Source organism: Heterocephalus glaber, unplaced genomic scaffold (assembly GCF_053883595.1).
Source record: "Heterocephalus glaber isolate CG9 unplaced genomic scaffold, H.glaber_assembly_v1.0 deba00001564, whole genome shotgun sequence".
NCBI classification, from domain to species: domain Eukaryota; kingdom Metazoa; phylum Chordata; class Mammalia; order Rodentia; family Bathyergidae; genus Heterocephalus; species Heterocephalus glaber.
In genome coordinates, this window is record NW_028258351.1 from 12,815,217 (window position 1) to 12,828,791 (window position 13,575).

The following is a 13,575-nucleotide window of genomic DNA, read 5'->3' on the forward strand; positions in this document are numbered from 1 at the left end:
ATCTCCATGACCTCAGTCAAAGCATCCATCCTTTCAAGGCCATTTCCCAAATCCTAACATCGAGGAGGAGAATAGTTTCCCCACTCTGGCTCAGAGGATTAAGGGGAATACTTTCTGTGAAATATCTGGAACAGTTTCATAATACACCCATGTTAAATGTTTGCCCTATTTCTCTTTTGCTTCCTCGGTAGAAAAATCTGGAAAATAGAGGAAAAGCAGTTGTTTATGAGTCTTAACAGTCAGTCATAGTGATTATTATATTTTTAGGGTATTTATTTCTTTCTGGTTTTTTTTTTTTTTTTGGTACTAGGGATTGAACTCAGGACCTTGCCCATGTGAGACAGGTGCTGGAACCACTGAGCTAAATCCCCAGCCCCTCTTTCTGTTCTTTTAATAACTATTCATGGAGTTTAATAATTTATTCACGGAGTATCTAATATTTTAAAAATGTTTTCCCCTTGTTAGCATGGGGTCAAAAACAGTCTTCTCTGTTGTTTCATAACCTCCCTGACCAAGGTTTCTAGGGGTGGCAAAAAGGCCCACTAGATATGTATAGCCTAGTTTATTTACCTTTTCCACTAATGAGCCCAGAGATTGTCTCCATGTCTTTTCTCTCCTAAATGCGGTTGACTGCATAAATATTCTGGATTATTCGTCTTAGAAAAACTGGTAGATCTTAGCCAAGATGTTCATGTCTAAGGATTATTAAATGTAAGTAGTGGTTACTATACCACTAGCAATATTTACTGATGTGGAATGACCTCCAAGTAATATTGTTAAGTGAAAAAAAGAGTGGTATAGTATACTTATGGGTGTCCTTTTAACACATAGACTGTGGGAAAATAGAAGAGAAACTGGCTGAGTCATTACCTCTGGGAAAGAGAATGGGTGGGGGGTGGTTCAGGCAGTTCAGGTCTAGGCCCCTGTGAGAGGGGGCCTTGGATTTTACTGTATACCAGTGGTGGCAAAACTATGGCACACGTGCCACAGCGGGCTACTTGTATTATTGAAAGGTCTAAAAGGTTTGCCGTCACTGCTATATACTCTTTTTTTTTTTTTTTTTAAACCGGGGTCTCACTACGTATTGTAGGCTGGCCTCAAAGTTCTCCTACCTCAGCCTCCCAAGTGCTGGAATTATAAGCATGTGCCACTATGTCTAATTTAACATCTTTTACTATCTGAATTTTTGCTGGTGTACATGTTTTAATAATTTGAATAGTTTACTTTTTCCCCCCATACTGAGGATAGAACCAAGGGCCTTTGCAGTGAGCCACACCCCTCCCCATTTTTAATTTTTACAATTTGAGACAGGGTCTTACAATGTTGCCCAGGTGGGCCTTGAAATTGTGATCCTCCTGCCTCAGCCTCTGAGAGTGCTAGGATTACAAGCATGCGCCACCATGCCTAGCTTATAAATATTTTATATTTGTAATTAAAATCATTTATTATCATAATATAATTCTATATATGTATATAAATTATATAATTTGGATAGGATTTCTCATTTTCAGAAAAGGTATGAGAAAAGTACAAAGAATTCATGGCTACCCTTCACCCAGACTTTCTCAATATTAAGATTTTTTAAATACCAAAAAAAGGTATCTTTTAAAAGGAATGGGCTCCAACAGAGATAGGCAGGCCAGGAACTGTTACGTCTCTTTTGCTTATGAGGAAATGAAACTCAGGAGGTTAAACAGCTTTTCCCCCAGTGGGTTAGCAATGGTAGAGGTGGGCCAGACCTCCAGTCCTTGACTACTGGGCCTGCTGTTAATATCGGTGGTGGTTTAAATTATACCCAGTCTAGTTCTGAAGTGACAGAGTGGATAGAATTGAATTGAATTCCTCAATTAAAGTAGCTTCTCTTTTCAAAGGTTCGTCATTACCCTGGACTATATTTGGATTTCTGAAAATTCTCAGTAACTATTGGATCTGTCAGAATAGTAACAAGATGTGAACAGCCCAGTGTGACATCTCAAACACTTGGGACCTATTTCTCTTACCAGAGCTGGACCTGGCAGGCTCCTGGCCTCCTCCTACCACCCGAGGAGGTGGGGAACAGTTTGTTTGGTACCGGCGATCGAACTCGGGGTCCTTGCACTTATGTGGCAGACGGTGGCACCACTGAGCTAAATCCTCAGCCCCATTGTGGGGAACAGTTTATAAGCGCACTTCCTGTTCCACTCCCAATTCCTTCTGAGGTTAAACATCTGTTGGAACAGAGAGAAAAAGGATTTATAAAATTGTATTTTGGAAACTTTTGAGTTAAATGGTGTTATAAAGTTGTTCTTCTTATCCACTAGGGGGCACCATTTCCCCACATTTTTCTCATCTCTAATGGCCCATTTGTTTTCTCATTATCTTTTAAAAACTATTATAATTGCAGTAGTACATAGTCAATATGGAGTAATTGAAAATACTTGTAGGAAAAAGGAAGAAAATTTGAAAACCCTTCTTTTCATAGATAAATCTATGAAAATAGATTTCATAGATTGCAGTATAGTATATTGCCACTACTAGCGTAGTGCCACTACTAGCACGTATCCTTCCACACTTTTTTTCTAATGGATCTATACACTTAAAAAGTAAATTTATGAGGGACCGGGAATTTAGCTCAGTGGTGCCGTGCCTGCCTCACAAGAGTAAGGTCCTGAGTTTGAGCCATAGTACCAAAGGGGAAATAAAAGTCAATTTATTTGTTGAAGTATAACGATATAGAGGAGTATACAAATCTAAAGTGAACAACTTGATGAATTTTCATGAAATGCATATAGCCATGTAACCACCACTCAGATAAAGAAATGAGACATTTTTAGAGGGCCTTTCTTGCCGCCTCGAAGTCACTGCCTTCTCCAAAGGTAACCAGTAAGTTGGCTTCTAACATGAGAGAATAGTTTTACTTGTTTTCAAACTGCATATACCATATGGTGTATCCCCTTGGTTCTGGCTTTTTATCCTAACATTATATTAGTAAGATTTATTCAGATTATTGTGTAATAGTTCATCCATTTCCTTTGTTTTAATGAATTTGTTATCATACTGTGTACTGTGGATTAGTGACTTTCTGCAAATGTACAGGTAGTAAATATTTTAGGCTTTGTGAGCCACATTGTATCTATCACAACTTCTCAACTTTGCTATTTTAGCCTAAAAAGTAGCCATAGACAATATGTATATGAATAGGTCTAGCTGTGTTCCAATAAAACTTTATTTTCAAAAACATAGGTGCTGGGCAAGATTTGGCAATAGTTGCAACTCCTGTTGTACAATGATACAATATTGTGGGGTTAAACTGATTGAGATTTCACAAATAGCCCTTATAGCTCATCATTTTTCCTGTGAGAGGGGAATTCTAAGAGGTGAAATAACAGCGGGGCACTCTTTTTTTTTTTTATCTTAGTCTCTGGCAAATATAGATGAAGTTGTGAACAAAATTAGACTGAAAATAAGGTAAGTAACACTGCATGATTGTTAATGAGAAGTATGTTGTTAATTTAATTATTTTGAAGTCATATTTGGAATCACACAGAACACTGAAATCTCAAATTAAAAAAATAATAATTCTTTTATCTGGGTTTCCATATGAGCCCTGTGGCAAGGAACTTGATTCTTTGGCCAGTCTTCATTGTTCATAAAAAAAAAAAAAAAAAAAGGAAGGAAGGAAGCTATAACAGTCTGTTCAAAACAGTTAATTATAAGAGGAAGCAATTTTTTCCTTTTTCTGGTACTGGGGATTGAACCCAGGACCTTCACACCAAGCTGTATCCCCAGCCCCTTTTATATTTTTAAAATTTTGAGACCGCCTTGGAAGTTGCTAAATTATCCAGGCTAGGCTCAAACTCATGGTGATCTTCCTGCCTCAGTCTCTCAGAGTGCTGGGGTTACAGATGTAAAGCACTACAATATTTTTTAGTGATTTCCCTTCCCTACTAGATTTATCTTTTTTGTATTACCAAGGGTCAGATATGGAGCTGGGTTTGTATACGTATCTCTTGGTTACCTACCGGCTTACAATGTGGGTCTGCTGGTTGACCTGGGTTGTGGTCCAGGATTAAACATTGCAATTAACCCAAGATGGGGTTGTCCAGGGTGACTGTTAGTGTCCTTCCTGCCCAATACCCTTGTTCTGGCTTATGCATGTCTGAGTTTACAGTTTTGACATATGGAAAGAACTCATCAACAAATGTCAGTTCATTATTGAAACAGGTTGATTTCCTTACCTTCCTTAAATTAAATCCTATGATATGGTTTTGGGTTTTTGTGTTTATTTTTAATTATTGATGGAAGAAAGTATTCATTTTGAATCGAGGGGATGAATTTTTACCCTACAGCCTTTGGGTCTTTCAGTGAAGGCCTTTGCTCTATGAATATATTCTTTCATTGGTGGCTTAGAAGTGTAAAGAAGGCTGGGTGTAGTGGCACACACCTGTGATCCCAGCACTCAGAAAGTGGAGACAAGAGGATTGCTACATGAACTACATAGTGAGACCCTGTCTCCAAAAAAAGGTGTAAAGAAGTCTCCTTATTGTTTTTTTTTCTTTGTTTATTTTAAATTTTTTTGGTTTTTTGAGACAAGGTTTCAGCTTTGTAGTTCAGGCTGGCCTTGAACTCACTATGTAGCCCAGTCTAGCCTCATAGTAATTCTTCTGCCTCAGCCTCCTAAATGCTGGGATTACAGGCTTGTGCCACCATTCTTGACTACTTCTTATTATTTTGTTGGACTTTATCTATAACAGTTCTAGTGGAGACCACTAAGTTGTCCAAGGTTTGCATAAAAAATGGAAATTCCCTGATGATCCTATGATCACTTGTGAACTAGGTAATTTCCACCTTCTCACTACCATACCTTTCATGAGAAATGAGATTGACAGATAGAAATTTTTCTGGTTGAGGTGCCATTCAGTGGCCCCTGTTGAGCCACAGGGAAAAGAGGATCCAGAAGTCATAGATCTGTTTTATACATGTTGCAGAATCGGGACACAAAGGGTAGGTTCTAATTTCATATCACCCTGGCTCCTTAACCCTTTTACTGTCTCTTAAGAAAGGAATTGTGTGGGGGTAATTGGAATTCTCAGGCTTATTCCTTTAAAGCTTCTACAACTTTGTCATTCCTTGTTTGTTTTTCTGGGGTTTTTTGTTTGTTTGTTTTTGTTATTGAGACAGGATCTTGCCGTGTAGTTCAGGCTGTCCTTTAACTCACAGTGATCCTGCCTCAGTGCTGGGATTATAGACATGTGCCACCAGGCACACCTGTCATTCTTGATTTACTCCATGAATAGCACTAAAATTTTATTGACCTTTTGGAGAACTCTGACTATTCATTAAAAATTGCCATTTATTTTCATCATCATTATTATTATTTTGAGAAAGGATCTCACTAAGCCACTAAGTTGCCCAGGCTGGGCTGTAACTCATGATCCTCCTGCCTCAGCCTTCCAGAGTGCTGTGGTTAGAGATGTGCACCACCCTACCTGACTAGTCCAAGGCCTCATTCTTCTATCAGTCACACTTGTTTGGTTTTCTGGATGAGTAAGTGGAGTCTCCAAACATTGATGGATAAACTGGGTGCGGTGGCACACGCCGGTAGTCCCAGAACTTGGGAGACTGAGGCAGGAGGATCACTTCAAGTTTGAGGCCAGCCTAGGCTACATAGTGAGTTCAAGGCCAGTTGAACTACATAGCGAGACCCTGTCTCGAAAAAACGACAACAAAAAGTTGAGGGTAAATCACTAATTTCTTTCTTTTGGCCCACCAGAATGGAGATCATTTGAATGATTTATGTCCTTTAACTTTTTTGCTAGGAGACTGGATGACAATATTAGAACTGTTGTAAGAGGTCAGACAAACGTGGGGCAGGATGGAAGGCAAGTAAGTAACTTATTCCTCTGTGTTACACTCCCCTAATCCAGCCCCCACCCCCACCCCTGTACCGGGGATTGAACTCAGGACCTTGCGCTTGTGAGGCAGGTGCAGTGCCATTGAGCTAAATCCCTGGGCCCCACTGAGCCAAATCCCCAGCCCTACAGTCCCCTAATTTCATTAAGACCCAACACCAAGTGGCCAAAATGTTGATCTGCCTGCTTGTAGAGCACTTTCTGGATATGTTCCATACACAGGAGGAAACACATAAGACTTGCCCACCCCTCCCAACACTCCCCCCACCCCGCCCCCAGGAAAGGCCACCCAGACCAGCTGTGAGCTTTCACTCAGTGTTCCATGGACCATGACCATAGACTTGGGCACAGCTCAGCTGGTGCTGTGGTATGGAGGCTGCAGTGAGCAAACTGAAGTTTCCTTGTGCTTCACCTGCATGTCTGACATTTCTTGTGCCCTTCTTTATTTTGTGTCTCTGGCTAAATAAGGTCACTGCTTTTCTCCTATCAGCTAGCTCAGTTGTAGCTTTGCTGTTTTACTGCTGCAAAAGAAAGCCGCCTGACATAGTTACAATTCCTCATACCTAGCTTGCCAGCACACAGCTAAAGGTGGCTTTGTTTCAGTTTTACAGGTCTTTTTGGATCTAGTCAAGGAGAGCTGTTGAGAGGGGATGAAGGGAAAAGGAAGTGTGGGGGGAGGAGATATTCTTTAGTGATTGAGAGACCTGATGTTATCTATTAGGCATTTTCTTTTTTATTTGGATTCTGTTCTTGTGTTTAGGTATCATATTTCAGAAATCACTGTCATAACAGAAATGCTGAGCATGCCTTTCCAGCCTTCCTCTTACTGTGTCTGGTCCTCCCTTTTCAGTGCTAATTCGGTTAGGTCGTGAGTACATCACTGTGATAGCTTCAGTTCTTTTGACATTCTTTAGTATCGGTAACTTCTGAAAATGTTCATTATGCTGCCTAGGTTTGGGGCGAGGGGAAGGTGTGATCTATGGAAATTTTGTTATCTCTAGTACTTCTAGTTCCCTCACTAATGACTCACAGGTGTTGTGAGTCTGTCTTTTACTTTTTTGTTTTTGTTTTTTTTTGAGACAAGGTCTCACTATGTAGCTCAGGCTGGCCTCCAACTCGGGGCATCCTCCTGCCTCAGCCTCCTGAGTACTGGCATTACAGGCATGCGCCACCATGCCTGACTTTCTCTTTTACATTTTTAATTTTATCTATCTCTTTTTATTACTTTTTTTCCTCTTAATAGTCCTCTTCCATTGGCTTATTTATATGTAGACATACTGGTTTCTTAAAACGACTCCCATTTCTTGGACTTTTGCATGGCCCTTAGTCCTTATTGCTTTCATTTTTTCTACCAGGATCTCTCCCATGGAATTCTGCTTTTCTAGCTGCCATGGCCCAGGCAAAAGGGGCCCTTGCAGGCAATAAAGAGGAACAGGGTAGCTTGCTGACACTCCTGGCTGATTAGCCTTTCTAATATATATCTGATCATATCATCTCCTTCTTCAGAAACCTTCAGGGCCTTCTGACATCCCAAATGAAATCCGATATCCTTTGTTCACCATTCAAGGCTTCTGTCTGTATTTCTGATTTTGTCTCCTCTTGTGTTCTGTCCATGCCAAAGACTTGGTGTTCTAGAAGCATGCTATGTGCTTTCTGGGTCTATGTTTAGGCACTTCTTTGTGCCTGAAATGTTTTTTGTCTTCTCTCTTTCAGTAGCTACATTTCAAAATCTTACCCATTTAAGGGCCAGTTCAAATACTTTTATGGTTTTTTTCTGTTTACTTCATGTGGATAACACCAAAGGAATCAATTTTAGTGCTAGAAGGGATTGGAATTTGGCCCACTCCTTTCTTTCTTCAGAGGAGAAAATTGATCCTAGCGTCACTCATTCAGATGAGTGTTGTGTCTGCCATGGGCTCCCACATCCCTCTACAGTGCTTTGGCTTTGGCTCGTATGGTCTCCCTTCACCTACTGAAGAACACATCTTGTCCTCTTAACTACAGTAGTTTTTTTTGGTTTTTTAGTACTGGGGATTGAACTCAGGACCTTGTGCTTTTGAGACAGGTAGCAGAACCACTGAGCTAAATCCCCAGCCCAACCACAGTAATTTTTGTTTGTTTTGGTACCCAGGATTAAACTCAGGTCTTTCTGCTTGCGGGGCAGACGGTGGAACCACTGAGCTAAATCCCTGGCCCACCAACCACAGTAGTTTTTAAGAGCTCTATCTTTCCCTTTTTTTGTGTTTCAGTACATGTAGTCCACATGCAATAACATTTTATTCAAACTGTATTGAGTATTTGGTGTATATAAGATTATTAATTGCAAACAAAGGTCCTCTATCATTTTAGTGTTCCTTTAAAATGGCTTTAAAGCTTGATTCTTGCATGGGAAATCTTTTATTTTTTTATTTCCCTAGTGGTGGGGCTAGAACCTGGCCCTCACCCATGCTAGACAGGCACTCTACCACTGAGCTACATCCCCAAACCTTGATTTGTGCATGAATAGTGCAGCTTTGCTACCATTTGGAGTAACATTACTGCTTTGTGTGAGTCAGCCTGCATTTAGAATGGCTCATCAGAAATCTGTACTTAAGAGTGTTTCAGGTGTTTAAAATTCTAAGAATGTGAGAATAAAGTGGTTCTTCAGGACTTTTTGTTGGGTCATGCTCTTAGACATATATCTTTTAGTTATTTACATTTAACCCTTGGGTCATGAAATAGCAGTATTGGAGAGGCAGGCACAGAAGTAGGCAGGCTGCAGGAACGTTGCACTCCCCACCTTCACATGGTAATGGGTTACAGGTTGCTGCAGCAAAGCAGGTCGTATTTCAGAAAGACCACATTTTCAAGAATGTTTAGATAGCATTTCAACCTGTGATGGAATTTTGTATTCGTCTCCTTAGAATCCAGACAGAGAGGAAGCCCAGAAGAAGTAATTGCTTTTCCTGTCATCCTCTCCATCTGACTTTTCCAGCAGTTTGTAATGCAAGCTTATGTTGAGATTTTTTTTTTTTCAGGGAGCTTTTGGGTCCTGTCCTTGTCAACTCCTAAGGAAGAAAGCTTTACTCTTCAGCCTTGGCTGGCTCCTGGTTTGCTGAAGGGAGTCTTTATTTGACTGGCACAGACTTGGGAGAATTATGGATGTTCCAGAATACTGAGTTTTATAGGTCAAGAGGCCCCATGTTCCCCTCTTCCCTGGAACATGGGAAAAGTTTGCTTTCAGAACCTGTTTCCTCAGCTTCTGAGAAACACTCAGGAGCAGCAATATGGACAAAAGGAAGTTTTCCTTTCATAAATTTAATCTTGATTGCGTTCAGCCAGAACAGATGTGCTTTTTAATCTGTAATTAAGGGGAATGTATTTCACATTCATGGATTTAGCAGAAAAGTTTTTTTTTAATTCTTTTTTTTTTTTTTGGTGCCGGGGATCGACCTTGGGTCCTTGTGCTTGCGAAGCAGGGGCGGAACCACTGAGCTAAATCCCCAGCCCATTTTTTAAGTTCTTTTAAAAAATTATTTCTGGGGAGGAGTAACTTAGAAATTGAAGATATAATGAGCCATTTCTTTAGTTTCTTGACGTTTCTAGAATACCAGCTGCTTGGTTGGCAATTTGCTAAATGTTTTAGAGTATCTTTGGTTGTTGACCACATCATCTGTGGGCCAGCTTGAACTGGTCTAGTCTGTGACCTTCTAACCAGACTGATTCTTTTACAAAGTTAATATGGCACTGAATCCTCCACATTTTTATCTGTTGAAATCATCAGTCCACAGCTTTAATTAAATGCCCATATGTTCAAAACTGTGGATAAAATGAGTCAATTCAACAATTACATGATCTGATATGCTATGAAATTTATATAGCTTCCCCAAAATTAAGATAGACAACTTGAAGGTAGGTAGGAAGAGGTGAACAGAAGTGTGAGGTAGAGGAAGAAAAGGCAGGCATGTGAAATTGCATGAGTGGCCAACCTTGACCAATTCCCAGGGGCTCACTGAGAATGACCAAGACAGGATCAGCCAGGTTTCTATCTTTTTTTTTTTTTGGTACGGGAGATCAAACTCAGGACCTTGCACTTGCGAAGCAGGCTGCGGCACCACTGAGTGCTGCTTGGGTGCAGTGTGGCACTTTCTTTGACTAGAACATGACTCAAGTTTGGGAGGGGAAGAGAAGTATTACTGCCCTCTCCAATTCTGCTCACTAAAACTTTGTTTTGGAAGAACCTTTAGTTAATTGTAGTGTAAGTTTCCACCCAGTTTGGGAATTCTTTATGTATCTTCTCTGACATTTTGTTATCTTGTAGAAGCTTGGATACTTCCAATGATAGGGAGCTCACTACTTCATTGGCTGATAGGCCAGACTATTCTAGTTTTGTACAGCTTTCATTGGAAGAAACTTCTTTCTTAGACTCAACTGAAACAGTAAAATAGACCTCATTGTACCTCCTTATGGATCTTAGTTCTGCCAGCTGGACCAGTGTGAGACTAATCCGTTTCCCTTATTACTACTTCTGAAATTTAAAATGGTTATTATGTTCTTTCCTAAGCATTCCTTTCTAACTTAGCTATTTTCAGTTTCCTTAACTTTATAATTTCTAGACCCTTTATAGTTCCGGTTGCTTTGTTCTAGATATCCTTTTAATCACAATTCCCAGGAGTAGACGTACTATGTAACATACAGAGGGACTCCTTATTCTTGGCTGGGGTCATCCAGGATATCTGTCAATTACCTGCCATTAATTATAAATTTTTTTATATGCGTAGACATTTTTGGAGAGAAGACTCATTGATTTTTGTAGATTCTCTGAATTGTCTATGACTCTTCAAAAGTTCAGAGCCACTGATTTAAATACTGTTGTTCCATTTCATGGGGTCTGGTGAAATTTTTGGCAGCCATATCACATTGTTGGCTTGAGTTTGCAGTCACCTGAGACCCTCAGGTAAAGAATTATAAAGAGATATGCTTAGAGGTAGAAAGTAACCTAAATGGCTTGAGCAGGCTAATATACACGCCATTTACATTCATTGGGGGAGTGGATACCCTGTCTAAAGAGGACAGCCATACAGTTCTAATCTGACTTGGAGTTGTCAGATCAGTTTTTCAAGAAAAGTCAGAAATTCTGATTTTTTATGTTCTTCTCCCAATTTTTAAATTAGTGTTTTTCACAAACACTGCAAAGGCCAAAGAAAACACATTTGTGCGCCAGCAGTTGGCAGTACTGCCCCAAGTCTTTTTCATATGAACGTCATTTAAACTTTCTCCTCCTCTATTTGTGCAAGAGATTCTTTGAAATAAAGTGCTGAACTTTATGTGTTGGTTTTATCTTGCTGGTTTTGCTTCATTTTTCCAGCTTTTCAAAACCTTTTAAAGTCTTTATGACCTCTCCATTTTATCATTAGCAGATTTTCCAGACAAGCCCTCTGTCTTCATTCAGGTTGTAGATGAAAAGGTGGAGGGGAGGGTTTGGAACCACTGGTGTACAATTACAGACTTCCGGTTCTTTTTTCCTCGATTCACTTTAGTACAAAATGTCAGGCCTAGTAAACACAAGACTTCTCCCTATCCTCAGTTATCGTTCAGGGCCATGTTTCTTAATCTTTTTGCCTTGATTTTCTTCAGAAAGGAGGCTAAAAGTACTTGCCTGCTTCACTTTTCATAAAAGTATTATACAGATTTATTAACTAAATCAGCAAAGCATGTTGCCTTCCAAGGAGTAAGTATTCCTTGCTTTTCATCATAAAAATTATCACATCATCTCATTCAAGCGTTACAATAAACTTTGTGTTCTCTAAAGGAATAGGTCACGGTGAGACTTCACAGCAGAGGACTGATCTTAGTTATGTGGGATTATGAATTTGTTATTGTCAGCTCACTAGCAAGAGGGTTTGTATTCTTACTCTCCGTTACTTTAAAGTTCTCTCATTCTCATTCTTGGCAAGAAAATGAACCCCGCTGAGTGATGAAAATTACAGAAAATAAATAGCATTAGTTTTTTTTGTTGTTGTTCTTTTTTTTTTTTTTGCACTTTATTAAATTCTTGTATTGGTACATTGTAGGTATACAACACAATTACATTTCTCATTGGGAATTGTACCTTTACATAATGCATCTTGGTTCTTATTTTTTCCCCATTCCTAGCCCTCCCTTCACGCCCTCCACCCTTCCCTATTTACAAAGACTTTATTTCCATTTTTTCCATTTCTCATCATTTTTTCCTCTCCCTTCTTTCCTTTCCCCTGCCCCTCTCACTACCCCTACCCCTTTGGAACTTTTCTTCCTCTTTTGCATTATTGATTATTCATTCTAATCATTGGTACATTTTAGGTATGCAATATAATGACATTCATCATTGGAAATTTGCACCTTTACATAATCTCTCTTGGTTCTTATTTTTCACCCTTGCCCAGTCCTCCCTTCAACCCCTCCATTCCTATTTACAAAGATTTTGTTCCTATTTTTCCATTTTCTCATATTAATCCTACTCCCTTCTATCCTTTCCCCTAGCCCTCCCACTTCCTTCCCCTTTGCCCCTTTCCTTCCTATTTCACATTACCTATTATACATTTAGTCCTTATTTACACTTTCAGTTTCTCACACCAGAGAAACTATTCGGCATTTATACATGTGTGTCCTATTTATTTCACTTAAGAGTATCGCCTCAATGTGCATCCACTTAGCTATAAATGTCTCTAATTTCTCATTTTTTATGGCTGAGTAGTATTCCATTTTATTAAAAAACCACATTTTCTTTATCCAGTCTCCAGTTGATGGGCATTTGGGCTATTTCCAAGTTTTACCTTTCACAAACTGTGCTGCTATGAACATGGGTGCACATATATCACTGTGGCATGATTCTTTTAATTCTTTGGGGAAGATCCCCAGCCGTGGAATAGCGGGGTCAAATGGGACTTCCAGTCCTAGTTCTTTGAGGTATCTCCATACTGATTTCCACAGTGCTTGCACCAGTCTGCACTCCCACCAGCAGTGGAGCAGTGTTCCTCTTTCCCCACAGCCCTGCCAGCATTTGTTATTGGTTGATTTCATGATAGCAGCCATTCTTTCTGGAGTGAAGTGGAATCTCAGCATTGTTTTCATTTGCATCTCTCGAATGACCAGTGATGTTGAACATTTTTTCATGTATTTATTTACTATTTCTCCTTCTTTGTGTGAGAAATGTCTGTTCATTTCAGATGCCCATTTTTGGATTGAGTCCTTAAATTTGGGAGGTCTGATCTTTTTAAGTTCTTTATAGATTCGAGATAGTAGACCTTTGTCTGAGGAACAGCAGGTGAAGATTTTTTCCCACATTGTGGGTTGTCTGTTCACACTGCTGGTGGTTTCTCTTGCTGTGCAGAAGCCTTTTAATAAGAAGAGATCCCACTTGTTGATTGTTTGTGCTAGTTCACGGGCAACTGAGGTTTTCTTCATAAAATCTTTTCCTACACCGATGTCTTCAAGGGTTCTACCTAACCTCTGTTCCAACTGGTTCAGAGTTTCTATTTTAATATTTAGATGTTTAATCCATTTTGATTTTAGTTTAGTGCATGGTGAGAGATATAGGTCTAGTTTTAATGTTTGGCAAGTTGAAGCCCAATTTTTCTAGCACCATTTATTAAATAGGCTATCTTTCCTCCAGTGAGGGTGTTTGGCTCCTTTGTCGAAGATGAGATGGCTGAGTGTGTCTGGC

The 13,575-nt window shown here is 39.7% G+C and overlaps 1 protein-coding gene across 3 annotated transcripts in view; it reads left to right on the top strand.

Moving 5' to 3' along the window:
* The window catches only part of Vps53 (VPS53 subunit of GARP complex), a 161,195-nt gene that overhangs the window by 8,843 nt on the left and 138,777 nt on the right, over positions 1-13,575 (top strand). For 2 of the 3 annotated variants that reach the window (XM_004857106.4, XM_087191586.1), the window contains exons 3-4: positions 3,398-3,447; positions 5,799-5,865. The exons of the other annotated variant lie outside the window; for it this stretch is intronic. In XM_004857106.4, the coding sequence (XP_004857163.1) occupies positions 3,398-3,447; positions 5,799-5,865 (117 nt within the window). The remainder of the gene's footprint in view (positions 1-3,397; positions 3,448-5,798; positions 5,866-13,575) is intronic. 3 annotated transcript variants of the gene reach the window in all.